Source organism: Ranitomeya imitator, chromosome 4 (assembly GCF_032444005.1).
Source record: "Ranitomeya imitator isolate aRanImi1 chromosome 4, aRanImi1.pri, whole genome shotgun sequence".
Classification (NCBI taxonomy): domain Eukaryota; kingdom Metazoa; phylum Chordata; class Amphibia; order Anura; family Dendrobatidae; genus Ranitomeya; species Ranitomeya imitator.
The window spans coordinates 283,579,756-283,600,261 of record NC_091285.1 but is presented as its reverse complement, the minus strand read 5'-3'; the positions used below and the strand labels follow the sequence as shown (position 1 = coordinate 283,600,261).

Sequence of the window (20,506 nt, the reverse complement as noted above, 5' to 3'; positions counted from 1 at the left end):
AGGGCCCTGCTTACATTCTAGGAAGAAATATGTGTGACACAAAAAGTAAGAGAAAAAAAATGCTTGTTTTGTATAAGGTCCGTAAGGAAAGAAGGGTCGTTCTCATAAAAGCCTCATCCAGCAAGTATTTGTGTGTGCTCAGAAATTAAGGGCATTGGGATACAGGGTATATGGGTTTTACTGTTAGATGAATTAATCTGCCTCTTTAGAATTAGGGAAGTTGAAAAGATAGGGAAAGTAGAAAGGTAGCCTAAAGAGATGTGTTTTTAGGACACACTTAAAACTACTGATACTGGAAATCAATTTCTCTGGGATAGCGCAATCCATTGAAAAGGCTTGAGAAAATTCTTGGAAATGGGAATAGGAGGATAGTCTTATGAAGGAGGTTGCTCTTAGGTCATTGGTAAAATGGAGAGCACAGTTTGTGTGATAGAGATTGGGGGGAGGGGGGGTGGGGGAGCTACTTGTATTGTCAGACTTTTATTGCCATGAGAAAAGATGAAGGCTGACTAAATTCTTACCGAATTGGCAGACAGCTCCTATCTCTAGTTTACAGTGTTTTAATGAACAGCTTGTATCAGTCCTCCCCTTCTTTTTTTTCTTCTTCTTCTGAAGCTACAGGTTGATTAACAAATGATCCAATCCCTTCTGTTTATACATTTTCTGGCGTGAGGGTAATATCCAGTTTGTAATGTTGTAATGAACTTTGCATTGGATCCACGTCTTCATATTTATTTGCTTTATTTTCTAGAGATAAGAGCTCAGCTGGTTGAACAACAAAAATGCTTGGAGCAACAAACTGAAATGAGAGTTCAGCTCCTTCAGGACCTTCAGGACTTCTTCCGCAAGAAAGCAGAAATTGAAATGGAGTATTCCCGGAATCTGGAAAAGCTTGCAGAAAGATTTATGGCTAAGACCAGAAGCACAAAAGATCACCAACAATACAAGTAAAAATTTTACCTATCTTTTTCCTTAATTACTATGGATGTTGCTTGTAGAAGTTGCTCTTTTAGGTTTGTGTCTTGTGATTTATTTACCTCCATCATTTGGCAAATATTATGGAATGATGGTCATTTTCATTGTAAATTAAAAGGAATCTGTCACCCCCAGGACCTTTATGACCTATTAATATGGGCATACAGGTAATAGAAATGTCACACTAGTCCTACCTGTATACCTCATATTAATGGTCTTGTTGCTGAGAAGTGCTTGGAAGAAATCCCTGCCCCCTGTCATCATTGTAATACTTACCTTCTCCCGTCAGTGTCAGTTACGGCCCCAGAATCCTGCGACCTGCACTCCCTCAGAAATACATACCTCATCTTCCCTTCTGTGGGCGCTGCATTCAGGGATCTTCACCACACGCCCTGGAGCCTGGAAGAAATCATTAACATAAAGACAGAATATAACATTTCTCCACACAACACCACTAAGATGACGCATACAAGTAGGACAAGTGTAACATTTCAATTACCTGTGTTCCCATATTAATAGGTCATATAGATCCTGAGGGGTGGCAGATTCCCTTTAAAAGGGGGTTTCTCATGGACTAAGTATATTTTAGTTAATAGATTTTGGAATAATATGAAGCTCCACTATTGGATGTGTTGAAAAAAGTTCCTATGCTGAGATAATCTTACAAATGTCTCCTTGCTATATACTGTTCTTTGGTCTGTGTGACCATGCAGAGTTGCTCCATTTCATGGTTGGCATAGTCCAAAGCACGTGGCCAGGGGAGGAAGCATGAGCCACTTATAAGTGAGCGTACAGAGGAAACCTCAGGAGCTGGTAGCTACTACTTTCCTAGGTGACACATTTCCCTGCCTGTTTTATCACAGGAGCAAGTGTTCTTATCTGCCTTAGGTTTAGGACAGTGTTCCCCAAGTCCGGTCCTCAAGAGCCACCAACAGGTCATGTCTTCAGGATTTCCTTAGTATTGCACAGGTGATTGAATGCTTGCCTGTCCAGGTGATGCAATTATCACCTGTTCAATACTAAGGAAATCCTGAAAACATGACCCGTTGGTGGCTCTTGAGGACCGGACTTGGGGAACACTGGTTTAGGACCTCATCATAAATCAGATCTGTAATATAGGAGCTCCAGCGGCTGCTGAGCTTAGATGGCAGATAATTGTGCATCTGCCATGTTGTTGTTGTTTTTTTTTTCCTTGGGTGCTGTTGTTGAAAAGTAGAAGTCCAAACTAGGCCACAAATCTTGGTAAAGAGCAATGGGAGAACAATTTATGTTTTTTTAACTTCATGGCGGTGTCCAAAACTCTAACTTTCACAAATCAACCAATGGAGGATTCACGGCCATCTTTTTGAGCATTCAGCTTTGCAGATAAATGAACCACATGGGAGCTGGCATTCTATTTGGGCCTCCGTTCTAATTGTTACTCAGTCCGGCCCTGCAGCTGTTTGGACATGGAGAGGTTTCCTGAGAGAAGTAGCGTGTCGTGCTGTACAACCCCAGGGTGCGCGGATAATGAGATGTCTGCTGAAGCTATTCGAGGCGCCTTGCACTTGTCATCAGATTGTCAGCGGCCAGCTGTTCACCAAACTATGACTTGCATTTGTAAATACTAGACATCCTTGAAGAAACAACAGCTGAATGAAAAGTGCCATGCATGAATTGTTCTAATTCTTCGCTAATACCTGGCTGAATATGTCTCCATGCCGCCTTCCCATTGCTTTGCTGCGTTCCTCTGACCCTTGACTGACTTCTATGTCCTCACAGAGCTCTTTGTGAAAGACTTAGAAGGTGATATACAAGTTTGTTTTGTTAACGTACACCTCCCTCCGGTAATGACATAACTTCACTTTGAGGTCACCATTGTATTATGATGGTTACAGGCTTTAAAGTTTATTCCATTGAAATATATATAAGCGCCTCCTTTTGTAAGTTGTCTGTGATTTACCACCTTACCTAATGTGATGTGCACAGTGCATGTATTACTATACTTACTGATTCCCAAATTATACTGCAAAAGCCAGGTACCATGCACTTAACTAGGATACATTTAGTAATCTTATTATATATAGCTTGATGAAAAATAGTATGTAAGCTAAAACTGTTAATAGTTTATTAACAAATAAATAGGAGGTGGATGTGCAGTATCCGGCCGTGGACACTATCTGAAGATTGAGTACCTCTGCAATTGAGCAATTCTGTTCGTTGGCCACTGCCTCCCTACACCGATAACAGCTAGTCGGTGGGGGTGCCGGGTGTCGGACCCCAACCGATCTGATATTGATGACCTATATTGAGGATAGGTCATCAATGATATAGCAGACAGCCTCTTTAAGGGAACTGTAAAATGCGTTTTTTTGCAGCCAAAATACGCAGGCGAACACGAGTGCTCAATAAAATGTGTGAGCCCGTACTCTGCTTTGTGAGTGTGCTCATACAGGAGGAGAGCACTTTTGCCTGCTGAGCAGTTTCTGAGCAAGCGGTTGGAGTCCCAGGACCCAGAGACCAACCAATCTGAAGGACTTGTAAAGGAGTAAGAACATATAAAAAAAATAAATTAAAAAAAAAAACGGACATACAATTTGAATAGCAGATGATGCAGCAGAAAATCAATTTAGATCTCATCACCCTATGGTGTAGCCTAAAGGTGTCTCATAAAGACAATAGAGCATAGACCATTCCGGGGGCAGAGCCCAATCAGCTGATTACAATGGTGATCATATTCTGATCTTTGTCTCCAATGAGACAACACCTTTCATTTCAGATAAAGCAATAAAAAGGAATCCGTCAGCAGGTTTTGTTATGTAATCTGAGAGCGTCATTATGTTGAGAGAGACTCTGATTATATGCATGTCATTTGCTGGTCTGCATGCTGTCATTGTGATACAATCACTTTTTAGATCAAGCATTCCTCAGAATGCTGAGCCCTGTATCACCCCGCCCACATTACTGATTAGCAGCTTTCTCTGTACTTGTACATTGACAGAAAGCTGCCAATCAGTGTTTGGGGCGTGGCTTTGCAGAGCAGTTGACTAGGAGGCATGAGATACCTAGTCCTGTGGTGATAATCTCCTGCTTATAAAATACTGAATTTATTGAAACCGCAACACACAGCCCATTAAGTGCCACACTGCTGGAATCAGGGTCTTAGCCCTACATCATTCAGCACTCTGAGTACATGGCAAAAACTTGCTGACAGATTCCCTTTAATAAGCCAACATTGGTGCACCGTGCACAAACTGTGTAGTACGGCCTCCAGTAGTACGTGAGTGAGCATGGTTAGTGCTTGCTGCATCTCTGGGTACTTCTGCAGGCTGATGCCTGTATGGAGGAAGGGAAGTGACAGCTGATCTAGATATCAACTTTCTAAAAAATGTTCACTATTCAGCTTGTCCAGTTACTGAAAATATCTTACCTTTAGGATACAAACCGCATTACCGCACCTACTTTCCCGGCTTGGGGTTCTGGGTAGATTGAAGGACTGACTGATGTCTGGGGCTGGATTAGTGGAATTTTATCCAGACATTAGCTGCTTAATCTTTTCTTATCACATTTAGATCTTTGTTTGTGAGAGCAAGCCTTTGGGAGCAAGTCTCCTTCCAAATTACAAACACATTGAGAAGATCCCATGCTTATTTAATGACAGGTACTTTCTCTTGACGGCCATATTAGCCGGCTGGCTGACAGTTCTGTGATTGGGAGGGAAGAGAGAAAAGCCCAATAATTGTTTCCACCCCAGATTTAGCTTTTCTAAACTGTAGCTTCTGTTGTGCTTAGTAAGCTGCTCACTTTTATGTGCTATTGTCTGCTTGTCATTTATGTACGTATTTATTGTGATGGCACGTGTGTATGTCAGTGGTGGTGATTAATGTATACCGTGAGGAAGCATGGCACGCAGCAGGGTAGCGAGTGTTTGGGAGAGAGACATGATAGTGTCGCCGTTGGTGTGAAACCGGTCATCATTTCTGCCTTTTAAAAGTTCCATTTTAGAATTTGAAAAATTTTCTAATTTCTCTAGTACAGTGTCACTGCTATTATTTTGCTAATTTGATAGTTCTGCAGTTGGCCAACATAATTCTCACCAGCATCTGTTAATATACAGGGATGTGATTGCTGTCAGGCTACGTTCACATTATGTGCACCTCTTAGCCACACATCATTGGCTCCATTGGGGTTTCCATCTAAAGCCCTGAAATCTGGATTCAAGCGTATCCATCATCAGGGGCCACTTTGTCTTATTTTGGGCAGTGTCCTCCGTTTTGAGGCAGGCACAAGAGCGCCGTCAACGACACTTTTACTTCCACTTCAAGAAGGCAGATGCTGCCAAATATGAATTCAGACAGATCATAGAGTGACTCCGTCTGCTTCATTGATATCCATGGCGGGCGGATATATCTGAATCCTGTTTTTCAGCAATTCATATGGAAACCCCAACTGACCCAGTAACGTGTGACTAAACTTTGGCTTGATTCCTGCCTTGGTCATCTGAATCATTGCCCTGAAGACCAAATAATGTTCTTACAAAGAAAGAAGTCACTGATCGTAGACAAACAGATTTTATTAAATATTCTTTGTAGGGTTACATGTTAAATATCGGCCTTTCTAGTAATTTGGCATCCTGCAGGCCTTTTAGAAAAGTCATCTGGGCCACAGAAAGCTAGGTCTATTTTTTTTGAATTGCCCAATTTGCTGAAATAGTGAATAAATCCCTACCATAACTGTTTTTGAACTATGTTAAACCTGCTGAAATTTCCCTCATAACCTCAATAACTGTTCATCTGAAGCCATTTTACATAATTAAAACAGATCTAAGCAGCTGTCCAAACATGGGCTGAAGAACATGACCGACGTTCCTGCTGATTTGTTCTGCATGACCATAAGTAGTCAAGTAAATAAGGGTGAAGTCATTTTTGTGGTGTCTTGTCTGACCAGTAACTGGAAGGTTGTCCTCTTGACGAGGGCAGCAGCAGGATCAGTAACGCTGTTTCCTGCCGGTTTATTTTTTTTTCAGAAGAAGATTCTTCTGTTCTACGCAAGTCGGCACACACGAGATCTCTGAAGGTGTTTTGCGCTACAGGCACTCACTTGTAGTGGTGCTCAACACAAAACGCCGGGGCACCGCTGTTTGTACAACAGGTAGTTGGCCTTTTTTTTTTGTGTTTGATATCGGTTCATTTTCTGCTTTTTCCTAAATGTAGATCTTCATGTGATATCTTACGAGTGTTTTTCTGGTGTGATAGTTGGCACGCAGCCTGGCATAACACTTTTCGTTTCCGCTCCATGTTGTGTCTGTTATAATGGTTTAGGACATATGGCACATTCTCCGACTTCACAGTTATTACAGTGACATAAGTGTCTGTTAAGAAAATCTGTTTCATTTTCTCTGTCCAAGAAAACGATATTTATGAAAATACACTCAGGGCTCAGTACTTCCAGTTTGGGAATAATATAAAACATGGAGGAATTTTTTGATGTTCTGTGCGATACTAGTACCCAATAGTGATCCTAATTTTACATTTGTGAGTTTTATTTATTTATTTTTCCTCAATTTATACACACTTCGTAACATTTAAACCACCACTCCAGCATTTTTCTTTATTTCAGCACTGGAGTGGTGCCACTAATGTAAGTGTCCTTGCATTACACTTACCAGACACCACAACTTTTAAGTGACAGATATCGGTCACAAGCTCTCAATGCATGTACGAGGGCCTCGTTCTAGCTCTCATAGACTTCAATAGAGTTGTGGTTTCAGGCAAACACTGGAGTGATTCGGCAAGTCATAAACTGCAGGAGACGACAGTGGTGGCGCTGATAACAGAAGACAACGACTGCTAAGATTATTACTAGTGGCAAGGAAGTGACACCACTCCGGATGCTGTACTTTAGGGTATGTGCACACGATCAGTCATTGCTGCGAGTTTGGAGCTGCATACAAATACAGCGTTAAACCCGCAGCGGCCACATATTGCAGCATAGTGGATGGGATTCCAAGGAATCCCATGCCCACTATGCGTCCACAGATGCCCACGGAGACGGATGTGCGGCATGTCTTTCCAGACCGCAGCATGTCAATTTCTCATGTGCGGCACCCCAAGTACGGCCACTTCCGAATTGTGTGCACCCGGCCTAATTGTTGCAAGTGCACAAACCAGTTTTCCGCTGGGGACCAGAGCCTTTGTTAGTTGAGCATGCGTGGTTACACGCGGCAAGTGGTTTAAAGCCTCGATTTGGTGGTGAAAATGTAAACGTTTTGGCAGTGAATCCCCACGTGTTGGGATCTCAACATGATAGTGGTTTAAAATGTGTAAATAATTAGACCTATGGGGATCAAATATAGAACGAGGCAATATAAATACCAATACATAGATAGGAAAATATATAAAATCCACATAATTACAATAATATACTATTCAAACATTCAATAAAAATAAATATTGTAAAATACAATCACCAATATCATGAGGTTGGCCAAAGTTTGATTGTCACTAGGTTATAATTTTTTATTATCCTCATTGTTGTAGGAATACTATATTTCCACACTACCACAATGGGATCCACCTCCAAACCATTTTAGTTTTTACCCTCTAATTGGGGCTTTAAAACGCCTTCAGCGTATAACCTCACATATTTACCTGACAAAGGATCTGGTCCGGAGCTGAAAGCTGATATATGCATCTGCAGCATCTAGAAACATCATCAACTTTGAATTAATTTTCTTCCAATGATGACAGCACTCTCCTGGAATTGTACACCTCAATTTTCACTCCTTTTCCCATCCATCTTAGGGGAGTCCTGGAAAATTGTGACTAATGGCAATAGATTGTGAATAGAATATTAAATTATAATACTGTTTAAAATAGCTATTTGCATGTACAGTAAGTAGGGCAAGATATTGGACTACTCACTGTTCGTAGAAGTTTTTCCTATAAAATATATCTTAATCTAGTAAGTACACCACTGGGTTCTAATAGCTGTAACTTTTTTTAAGTTTTCTGTCAATCTAGTAGTATATAGATTTTTGTTTTTAGTGGCACTATTTGGGGTATATACAGGGTATATACATTGAGCCTTTATATTAAGTTTCATAAGGGCCACATTATGATTCTTGGATGACTAGGTCAGAATATCTACAAAATTGAACGTCTCCTTGGATGTTCCCATTATGTAGAACCAAACGGGGCACAGATTTAGGTCTCAGCATGAAATGCCAAAAGTGGTCCATGGAAGGAGAACTGATGAACTTATGGGCACCTAAGGCTCACTGAACCTTTGATGGACTGCTTGTTGAGTTACTGAATTACCTGCTTTCTGCATGACTTGATAGGTGAACACATTATAAACCTGGGGTGCCCCTTAGGTAGCCCTTTTGCACCCTATAATAACTGCCTCCTTCTGGTTAACTACTTGCTGTCCACTGTCAGATGGTCTGGATCAGAGCGAACGCTGTAGTATCCAGCTAGCACCTACTACAAAAGGTGAGTACACCTCCAGTGCAGGCACCATCCCCAACCATGTTACCTGGACATTGTTGCTAAAGTGACTTTAGGTGATACTTTTGTCTCCCCTTGGTTTTCTATTTTTTTCTTCTTGAGTTTCAATATAAAATCTGGATGAGCAACATTTAATAAACCATATCCCTGTGCTGCAGCTACAGGCTCTGTTCTAGCTCTAGGGGGCGAAGTAAAAATCTATCCAAACCTGAACATTACCTCCATGTGCTTCTTGAACATCTCATTTCAGAACCACAGGATAGTGACTGAAATAACCTGTACTGTTCTACCAACCTCCATTATAATGAGACCAGTTTCCGATTTTGTCACGTAGCGATAGATAATGTGCTTTAATTCCATCCAGCCCCAGGAGTATTGGTGAGCTTTATGCATTGTGTGAAATGCTGCCTGGCTCTTAGGTTGTTGGAATTCATTCCGAATTCTGCAAAGAACTCTGGAAGCATCTTTTTACAGTCATCACTGTGTTTAATATTTGGAACATTTGCATTAAAATATTGTAACCTGTATAAAAAGAGCAAATTGGCTACAGCGAGCCTAGAATGTTTCATCGGGTTTTCTTACATAGACCCCTCTTGCTTTGGACATCAGTGCAGCTGTATGATCAGGCTACATAAATATGATTTTATGTGCATCTTTGACATATTGGAAGAACGGTTTGACCAAATTTCCTTTTCAAGTCCTTTGAATTTTTTTCTTTCCATGCTCTCAGAATTAGGGATTATTGAACGAGCTTGCATACTTGATCTCGTAATGTCAGTCATGAATATTTTTTTTCCCCCGAGTTAGTGATTTCTTCTCATTTTTATTTCCATAACTGTATTACTAGGAAATCATATTTCCTTACTGATATAGAATATTAAAAACAGGAATATTTGTAAATCTATAAATTAGGTGAAACGGCACTTTTGGAATTCAGGTGCTTGGATAGGGTCCCACCTGGTACAGAGAGTCCGGCACCATTCCATGCGTATATAGTGATGTTTATTAAATAATTCAATGTGTATAATGTTGTAACGTTTCCACCTACCACCATAGACCTTCATCAGACATGTGGATTATACAAGGAATAGGGGAGAAATATGTAATAAATGATGAGAAAGCATGCAGTGTTTGGTGACCGCTATCACCGACACCACCGGAGAGGTGCATTTCCCTACATCTGTCACCATACACCTCGCCCCTTCATGTCGTTTATTACGCCTATCTCCCTTGCTCTACAACCCTTATGTCTGACGAACATCTATTGTATTAGACAGAAAACTTAAAATATTATACACTTTAGATTGTCTAGTGAACCTCACTATCTTCGCATCTAATAGAGTGCAGGATTCTTAAAAACATGACTAGATTTCGAAATATGCATCAATGATGACATACAATTTACATTAATTTGCGGATCTTTAAATTAGATGTAAAATTACTCGCCGATCCCCATTGCCTGCTATGGACTCCTCTTGTCTGTGCAGCGTGAGGAATGAGGCTCAGATGTGGCCTCCTGTCCGCCATTTACGCAGGTCTAGCCTATACTGATTATCTAAACTAAAAGCTTTCTAATTCTTTAAATAAGTGAAAAAAAATACAATAATAATTAAAGAGCCAATAACTTAAGTGGATCAAAACATTTCTGCCTGAAAAATGTATTTTTCGTACAAATGTTCTACATCTTGGAGGCTCCATAATTCACATATTAGGGTAAGTTCACACTAGGCTATTTTTTTTTCTTCAGCAAAACCTGATCGCTTGGCAGGAGAAAGCTGCAGAATAAAAAAAAAATATCATGTTTTCCTTACGTTTTTTGCTTTTTTTTGTGGCGGGCTTGGCGTGCTAGATTTGCTTCTTGTGCATGCTGATAAAGTTTAGTGTTGAAAAAGAGTCCTAGTCTATAGAATCAGGTTTTGGTGCAAAAAACGCTGCACAATATGATACCTGTGTTTTTGATGCGTTTTTTTCACTACCCATTCATTTCAATGGGTCACAAATGCTGATAGAAGTGACCTTCTCCATTGTGCAAAAAAAACACATACAAAGCACAAAATCCTGATGACAAAAAAAAACAAGCTGTTTGCATGAGATTTCTGAAATCTCAGGCTTTACTGGTACTGGAAAACGCAGATGAAAATTTGCATAAAGCGCACAAATAAAAACAGGCTGCAAAAACGCCTAGTGTGAACTTGGCCTTATAGTTGTAACCTAGATTTCAGTGCAAAATTCTATTAGTAATGTGCAATCAGAAAGTGTCCTATTGTCTAAATCAAGTTACTTAGATTTTCCATATACCTGTGTGTGTGTATAATATTAAATGTGTGTCTATGTAAAACACAATAAACCGGAAGTCTTGCTTTTTTCACGCTGGCCTGTAGTTCTGCAGTCTTATCATTGCAGGCAGGATTGCACCTCTATATACAGGATACAAATCGGAACCCGCCATTCACAGCTCACCACCTCCCACTTTCTGCACAGTGACCTTTGACCAGATCAGAGCATGATAATTTACATTTTAAAAAAACCTTAATTTGTAGTGACACATTGCTATTAAAGAAATAATTATAACGATCTGTCAGGTTTCATAGTTGACCTGAAAGGGAATGTTGCTTAAAGCATACGTCCACTTTCCCATGTAAATGTAATCTATTATCTCCTTTCTTGTAAAATAATACATTATGCAACTTTCCAACAGGTTTTCATTTTGGTCTACAGACCTGTGCATCGCCTTAGTAACAGACCACAAACAAACAAGCAAGCCCTGTAAAGGCGGATACTGTAGTCGTACCTTGTCTCATCTTTTCCCAATTTGTTACTGTAAATTAGATTGCATAAGGAAAATCAATGAAAAGGTGAAAGATCGTACTAGTGCAGGATTAGACTACAGGCTTTGTTTATGTTACCATGGAGACATATAACTGCATTAGAGCTGTAGAAACAAAATTGTGTAATATTTATCTTATTGAAAATTTTGATTTATTTTAGATAAATTTGGAGCAAATTAACAATAGTTTGGTTGCGACTGCATGTATAGCCATTAAAACAACTTATAGTTGATATCTTTGCAAACTGCTCTAAAATCCATTCACCTCACTGAAGTAGTAATTACATTTGTAGGTAATAGTATTAGTTGTAGCTAGAATGATAACTTGTATACAATTTATAGTTATTGTGTATATTCTGTAGAATAAACTTTTCTCAGCATTGCAGTTGCAACACCAAGAAGGAAGTGTCGTGAAATTATGAAAATAACAGTATTAATAGACATACTAATGATATGCACATGATAAAAAATGGAAACTTATTTTTCAAAATATCTCAATTTATATTCAGTCTCCAGTATAAACATCATGCACAGAAATACACTCGCTTACACACCTTGACATGTTCTCAATGAGGTTATTAATGGTTGTCTTGCAGAATGTACTGCTTCGCCGAATGCACTGGGCACACAGATCATCAAGATCTGCTGCTGACGGCTCCCTTTGTAGTTGCAAACCAATAACATCCCAGATGTGCAAGCCCAGAGACGATGCAGGCCATGGTTTGGGTCATTCAGGCAGCTCTCAGAAGCAGGAGCAACATGTGTCTTGGTGTCACGGAGAATGTGAAATTAGATGTCACATGCCAACTCTTTGGCATCAGAGTCTACACAAGCCATCAGAGGTTGTTTGCACAAATTTAGGCTATGAGCTAAACGTCCAGCTATAAGTGAACTATTGACCTAATTCCACCGCCTACTCTCAAAAGCTATCATGGTGCAGAGCAAGATGACAAAGGAACTGGAATAGAGGACTATCCTCTTCAGTGTTGAGTCCTGCTTTTGTCTTGGATGCAGTAACAGCTGGAGATTGGTATGGAGACCATATAGGCAACGTCATAAAGAGGGACTTCGCGTGAGTCCTACTCCCAGGATTACGATGTGGAATGGCATAATGTATGGTGACCAGATCCCTTTAGTCTTTATTCCACATTAATAATTCTGCATTACATTGGTTTGGTGGTAGAACCAGTGGTATGGCCATTTGTCCAAAGTGTTTCTAGAGCAGTTTTTAACACAGCAACACCAGGCCCAATGTTGCTTATGTTACTGTGAGCAGCCAGCATGGTCTAAGTATGCAGGCATGGCCTGCAGTGTCTCCAGACTTTTCTACCATTGCATCTGGTGCTTCAATTGTCGACCGTTACACAGGGAGTTCAGAGGTGGCTTTTCATGCTCCAGTGCATTCAGCATGGAAGAACATTCCTCATACAACCATAAAGGGGTTGTTCACTACTAGGACCAACCCTTCTTGGTCAAAATGTTTGGCCCACATAAAATAATAAAACGTCTACTCGCCTCCCTTGACTGTGCTGTTCCCGTGGTGTCGGCACTTGCTCTCCCTGGGGCTCTTGTGTGGTGTTGTGACCACGACGCCCAGTCAGCTCTGGTGTAACTGTCCCCGCCTTCGGACAAATCGATCATGAAGAGGAAAGTCCGAGCTGCAGCTGATCCCAGACTTCCTCTTCATATTCAATTTGTCCAAAGGCGGTGACAGGGACGCCAGCGTTGATTGGGAGCTTGCTTCACGTGACACAACACCACACGAGAGCCCCGGGGGGAGAGCAAGTGCCGACATCACGGGAACGGCGCCGGCACGGGAGGGGTATGACAACAAATTCGCCAAGTAGTAGACAACTTCTTTAAATAACCTAATTGATTGCAGCCAAGGTGTGTAAGTGCATATATATCTGAGCTTAGCTCTCATGCTGAATAAATTGCGATTTTGATTTTGTTTTCGTTTCTTTTCATCATTTGTATATCATTAACATGTCTTTCCTTTCTGTGATTTCCATAATTCCATTACTTTTTCTTCTTGGTATTACACTGTCAATATTAAGAGTATGTTGAGTTCACAGATATTAATCCAGTTATTAACTTTGATGCATATTACCTTATTTGCTAATTCTGTGTAATTGTTCTTCATAGGAAAGACCAGAATTTGCTGTCCCCGGTGAATTGCTGGTATTTACTTTTGAACCAAGTGAGAAGAGAAAGCAAAGATCACGCAACGCTGAGTGATATTTACCTAAACAACGTTATAATGCGGTTCATGCAGATTAGTGAGGACGCCACAAGGATGTTCAAAAAGGTATGGTGTCTTCCAGCATCCAACCATCATGTATGGCATAATGTGCCAACTATTTTCACTGTTGTGATTAATGTCTGTTAAGATCTGCTCTCATTTGAGTCATGAGTTCTGTTATAAATGGAAACCATGATACAATGCGGGATCTCATCCCATGACTGACAATTCCAGATGCCTGTAATAGTAATGCAATGAACGTTATTTATTTTCTTAAAATCATAATTTAACATTTTACCTTTTTTCAAAGGTATTTATGAAATGATATCCTTGAAATAATGAACACAATGTAGAGGAAAGGACCCTTTGTCTGTTTTGTTACAGCAACATAGTTTACTGGACCACATGGGATTAGATGCTCTTATCACCAGCATATAATGTGTTTCTTCTAAAGTAGTGTTACATTTACACACTGCAGGGTTTTTTTCCCCAGAAAATTGACAGGTTATAGTGATAATTGTCTGGAATGGATATTCTGCTTGATGGGAGTCTTGACCGTCACCATTATCACCATTCTTGCAGTGTGCAAACCATTAAGACCCCATCGTGGGAGATAGGTAGATGTGAGCAATTCTTCCTAAAAAAAAAAAAAAAAAAATGCTACCTTGCCCACTTTGCCCAATCTATCTGCACTATAGATTTGTGGTGAAAATATTTTATATACGGATTTTTGGCGGCTCACTGTTTCTATGACTGCTGATGTAATTTACGTTTAGTTTTCTTTTTTTTTTTTTGTGAAGCAAACAACAAATAAGACAAAATAACCGACAACTTCAAGGTGCATAACTATTCTCTCCCTAAAGTCAATATTTTTTAGAATGTCCTTTTGTGGTAAATACAGCTTCAAGTCCATTTGGATAAGTCTCCATGTGCTTTCCACATCTTGCCACTATTATTTTTGCCCATTCCTCAAACAAAACTACTCCAGCTCCTTTAAGTTAAATGGTTTCCTTTGGTGAACAGCAATCTTCAAGTCTGACCACAGATTCTCAATTGGATTAAGGTCTTCGCTTTGACTAGGCCAAACCAAATATTTACACGTTTCCCCCTAAAACACTTGAGTGTTGCTTTAGCAGTATGCTTTGGAACATTGTCTTTTTAGAAGGTGAACATCTGTCCCAGTCTCCAATCACTGACAGACTGAAACAGGTTTTGCTCAAGAGTATCCCTGTATTTCACACCATCCATCTTCCCCTCGACTTGGACCACTTTCCCTGTCTGTCCCTGCTGCTGTAAAACATTTCCACCTCATGATGCTGCCATGTTTCACTGTGTGGATGGTGTTCTTGGGGTGATGAGCTGTATTGGTTTGGCTCCAGACATTGTGTTTAACTTGGTGGCCATAAAGTTCAGTTTTGGTCTTCTCTGACCACAGCACATTCATCCATACATTTGGGGAGTCTCCCAAATGTATGGAGCTCATGGAGGCTGCTGATCCGATAGCTAGTTACTGGAGAAGAAAAAAAAATTCCTCCTCCAAGATGGCTAACTCTGAGCTCCTACTGTGCTTAGAGGAGGAATTTTTTTCTTCTTCTCCAGTAAGATGGCACCGCCGACTCATGCACAATAGCAGCTATCGGATCAGCAGCAGACACAGATAGCAGCTACTGCACAGGCGCGGCAGGCGCCATTTTCAAATTGATTTTTTTTCCTCTAGCGTATTATTAGCACACAAAACATGCGATTTTGCCATGGCTGGCACCTGCCTGCAGAACGTGTTTGTTTGTTTTTTTGTTTGTTTTTTTTTTTAAAGTATATACAGATATTCATTATGCACTCTAGGGGCAGGTCAGTGAGGGATCAGTGACCTGTCAGCAGGCTGCAATATGAATATTTAATCAGAGCACCAAAATACACCAACCCCGCATATGATTAATACAAAGTTGAAAATAAAGATTAAAGAACAACTATAAGGCGGATTTCATGAACCAAGTTATCATTTTAATCAGTATAGTGGCTCCGACCGGATACTGTGTGTAGGTTACTGTACACAATCCTACTAGCAGGTTCCCTTTAACCGGTTAGGGTTATGACTTGTTAACTATCATTGTTAGGAAAGGCCAAGTGATGCAAATTGCCAAGCTTTATAAAATCCCAGCCACCTCCAGCCTTTTGCCAAAAAATAGTAGCTATGGGTTCTGTTAAGCAACTGCCTATCAATCTGGAAATGAAAATGATGGAGGCCTACTAAGCAGGGGAAGGCAGTAAGAAGATAGCAAAGTGTTTTCAAGTTGCCCTTTCCTTAGTTCAAAAAGTAATTAAGAAATGGCAGTTAACTTGAACAGTGGAGGTGAAGATGAGGTCTGGAAGATCAAGCAAAAATTCAGTGAGAGCTTCTCATAGGATTGCTAAAGAGGCAAATCAGAACCCCTGATTGACTGCAAAAGACCTTCAGAAAGATTTAGCAGACACTGGAGTTATGGTACATTTCTCCACTGTTCAGAGACACCTGCACAAATCTGACCTTCACGAAAGAGTCATCAGAAGAAAACCTCTCCAATGAGGTTAAAATAGAACATCTTGCCAGCCATTAAGCATAGGGTGGATAAATCAAGCTTTGGGGTTGTGTTGCATACAGTGGCTTTGGGGAACTTTTCATGGGTAGAAGGAAGAATGGATTCAGTGAAATATCAATGAATTCTTGATGCAAACATAATAAAATCTATAAAAAAAAGCTGAAGTTGAAAAGAGGATGGCTTCTACAAATGTATATTGACCCTAAACACACGTCAAAAGCCACAATAGACTATCTCAAAAGGCGCTAGCTGAAGATTTTATGATGGCCATCACAGTCCCATGATCTGAACATCATTGAAAATCTGTGGCTAGACCGCAAAATAGCAGTGCATGCAAGATGACCCAGGAATCTCACAGCACTGGAAGAATGATTGAAAATCCCTCAAAACAAGAATTGAAAGACTCTTGGCTGACTACAAAAAGTGTTTACAAGCTGTCATGCATGCAAAAGGGTATGCTACTAGGTACTAACCATGCAGGGTGGCCAAATTTTTTACCATTGGACCATTTTCCTTTTTGTAATTTTTAAAATGTAAAAAATGACTACCGTATATACATATATTGTTTGCCTAAAATACAAATTAAATGTGCCATCTTTAATTTTAGCCCTTTTGGAAAAAAATTCTTCAACTTGCTTAACTAGGCACAATAACAGTCATTTTAACCAGGGGTGCCCATACTTTTACATGCCACTGCATGTGTGAAATTTTGTGACTGATCCATTTTAGCATTTTGACTGCCTTTATTGATAATTACAATATGATTTGCACAATAACCCTCACCGTTATAGCTTATAGGGGTCTCCCAGTTATTAATATTTTGCAGTAGGAAGGTATACTTTTAAAGTACCACTTGTGGGTTTTTCTTCTTTTAGTACCAGATATTAGTAATGTATGTGCCCTGGGGGTACTAAAATACATACTGATCACCATCTTCTCCTGTATGACGTGACTGGATTGGTGACTAGCCACAGCATGGTTGCTCAGTGGTTAGCGTAGACTTGTATGGGTGCGAGTGAGCAGAGTTTCGGTGCCAATCGTAGCATGCTGCCATTGTTCTGTTATGCCAGATCGGCATGAGAAAATATTCGCAGATCTCAGCTGCCCCATAGAGTAACTCTGGGCTGAGTGCTACTCGGCCATGGTATATGGTAGAGTGACTCCGGCCTTAGTGAAACTCAGAACAAGGCTCTCATAGACTTGCAGAAGAAAGATATTAATCAGTATATTTTTTTACCTTAAACTTTGGAATACATTTTTCCAGATGGTCTATGAATTTATGGACTGTTACCAATGTTTGTGGAGGTGCATGTATATATGCGTATCTGTGCACACAGTTATCCATCATTAGAAACCTGGCCCTAAAACACATCTAAAAAGCAGGCTTTGCAGGTTTTTCTCGTCTAAGGCCAGGTTGACGTGTTCAGTATTTGGTCAGTATTTTCAAAACCAGGAGTGGAACAATTAGAGGAAAAGTATAATAGAAACATATGCACCACTTCTGTATTTATCACCCACTCCTGGTTTTGGCTTACAAATACTGATGTAAAATACTGACCAAATACTGACCGTGTGAACGTGACTGAAGAGTCCTATTGTCAGTTTACACCATTCCAGAAGCCCATGTGAGACCTATATGTCATACCCTAATGTTTGGGTAAAGATGTCCCCCTGCTTGATGCACTGACTGAGACCATGTACTATTGGTTTGCGGCTAGCTCCATTGTAGTTTTTACCAAGTAAGGCATGCACCATAACAATAGCTGCAATAATATCAATACAAGCCGAAACACTACTGTACGTACCTGAAGAGGTTAAATTGAGGAACAGAGCCCTTCTTTGGATCATAAGCGTTCCGGTTTATTTTCTTAAACTTCATTAGTGGTTTCTAATTGACATGCTGAAGTGAGCTCCGTTCCAGCAGATTAGCTCGATTCCTTTCATTATCACACATGCATTCAGATGAGCCCTGCATGCACCCTGAAGGCCCAAGGCCCGGGCTTTCCAAGGCTTTGGCTTCCTCAGAATTCTTCCTTCTGCTTCCAGCACCTTGTTAGCATCTGTCATCACTCCCAATTGGGGCTGTGAAAGGCTGTGTTCATTGGAACTCTCTGCTCCACTTCCTTCCAATAGACCCTCTGCAGCCAGCGTGCATGCTGAATGGCTCTCTGTGCCCAGTGTTGTGTGGCGTGCCAGAAATCACAAGGAATGTGCCCCCAAAATAGCCATGCTGGCCTCCGTTGTTACTTGTACCAATCATGGCCGCTTGGGCTTCTTTCCCTTTACTGCGTCTTTGTCCACAAGTAACTAGCAAACTTTTTATTAGTGTCATTAATTCTTTCCCTTTTAATGTCAACGTTCATATGACTACTTCTTTTTAGTGAAGACTCAACGATTGTTAACCTCTTCACGGCCAGACTACTTTTTCAGCTATAATAGAGGTTTTGGGATATTTTTTTATTTGTGCTACATTAGTTTCACAATAGACAGATTCAGCCCTGTTACGGTCTATTGCTGTCTATTCAGCCATTTACATTGATTTTTAGCAAAGCTGTCGTTTTGCTACACGAAAAAGAAGCAGCCAGTACATCAAATATGGTTATGATGTGCCTGTAAGCCCATGTAAGGTGCATCTGCCTGTGGTGATGTATATTTGTATGAGCGAGATAACATTAACCCTTTAGTGATTGGGCCAAAGTTTTAAAGTCTGACCAGTGTCAGTTTATGTGCTAATAACTCTGGAACACTTGATCTTGACATTAGTTTTTTTGTGACACATTGTAGTTTGATAATAGTTAATTTATTTATGTTGATATTTTAAAATTGAGAGTCCTCAGTGGTTGATACCTTTTTTAATGGCTAAAAAGATGTACACGGTACCAAGATATATATCTTTCCTGTTGATATTTTATGCATTTATTTATAAGATATCAGAAATTTTTCAAAAATTTTAAAAAAATTACCAATTTTCAAAATTTGAATGATTATGCCTTTAATCCAGATAGTCATACCACAGAAAAACATTAATAAATAACATCTACCGGGTGTGTGATTTTACATTAGCGCCATTTGTAAAATGTTTTTTTATTTTGTTAGCATTTTAAAAGGTTTAAAAATGTAGCAGCAATTTTTCATTTTTCCAATAAAATTTGCAAAACGTGTTTTATTGGGACTTTGGGGGTCCTATATATTGGTGATACCATTTAACAAAAAAAAATTACCCCTCACTCTATTAAAAATAGCTTTCAGGTGGTTTATTAACCCGTCAGGTGATTTTCAGGAATTAATGCAAAGTGGCATTCCAGGAATGAGGAAATGTATTTTGTTTACCGCCTAAATGCTGATAACTTCTGAACAGGCCACTTTAAGGTCATTATTTGGCCATGAATTGCCATCACCAACATCAGGACCACACGATAAAGATCTCAGGGTGCCGATGGGGTTAAAGAGGGAGCCCCCACACTGTTAACCATCTAGATGCTGTATTCACTGACAGTAGCATTTAAGGGGTTAAACGACTATAGTCGGTGCCAACACTGATCATAGCGGGTTTAGCTAGATCCTCACGTAATCGCTTCATCATTTGCAGATAGTAATGTTGGTTCACTTTGGTGCCCTGAGGAACAAATTCAACGTGAACGGCGCATTGAATGTTGAAAAAGCAAAGAATCATGGACATCAAATTTGCTATCACTTGCCGTGCTTATTTTGGTCTGGGCGATGAAGCTGGTTTCCACTGGCTGGACGGTTTAGTTTCAAGATTATAGGCGTAACACCAAGATTCATTCACTGTGATGCCTTTCAACAAAGTCAGGGTCAGTTTGTGCGTGTTCTTTCAATTCTTGACACACTCTCAAACGGTTCCCCCTCTGGTCATTTAACAAGAAATATAATTTGATGTTTGGCGTGTTGTTCCTTGAAGTTTGCCATTGCAAAATAGCCAAAAGCGTTGGAAGGGACTTAAGAAAACAATCACTCTGTCCGCTGCGATGGTTTCTCATGAGTGCTACTTGGCCAACTGAGCAGGGAGAGAGGGCAGCACTACCAACCCACTAGCCTACAGAAAGTAATTATATTTTTGGGGGGTACCCCCTCGTAGATACATTTTTTTTCTTCTTGTAATGTGTAATCCTTATAACTCATTTGCAGTGATATGGTTGAATTAAATTACTTCTGAATATTTCTAAATGTTTTGAAGTTAGGCCTAATAGGGCTTTTGGTGTGCATTATGGGAAGTGGCTGTACCAAATTACCTACTATATAAACCGTTGAGAAGACAGCTATTACAATAAACTGACCCTTGGGCTGAATTCAGACGTCTCTGCTCTAGATTCCAGTTTTTCATTGGTGGTGAAGTAACATAGTAACATAGTTATTAAGGTTGAAGGAAGACTATAAG

At 40.1% G+C, this 20,506-nt stretch overlaps 1 protein-coding gene across 4 annotated transcripts in view; it reads left to right on the top strand.

Moving 5' to 3' along the window:
• The window catches only part of SRGAP1 (SLIT-ROBO Rho GTPase activating protein 1), a 205,123-nt gene that overhangs the window by 112,179 nt on the left and 72,438 nt on the right, over positions 1-20,506 (top strand). For all 4 annotated transcript variants that reach the window (XM_069764703.1, XM_069764702.1, XM_069764700.1 and 1 more), the window contains exons 2-3: positions 752-947; positions 13,435-13,597. In XM_069764703.1, coding sequence (XP_069620804.1) covers positions 752-947; positions 13,435-13,597 — 359 coding nt within the window. The remainder of the gene's footprint in view (positions 1-751; positions 948-13,434; positions 13,598-20,506) is intronic.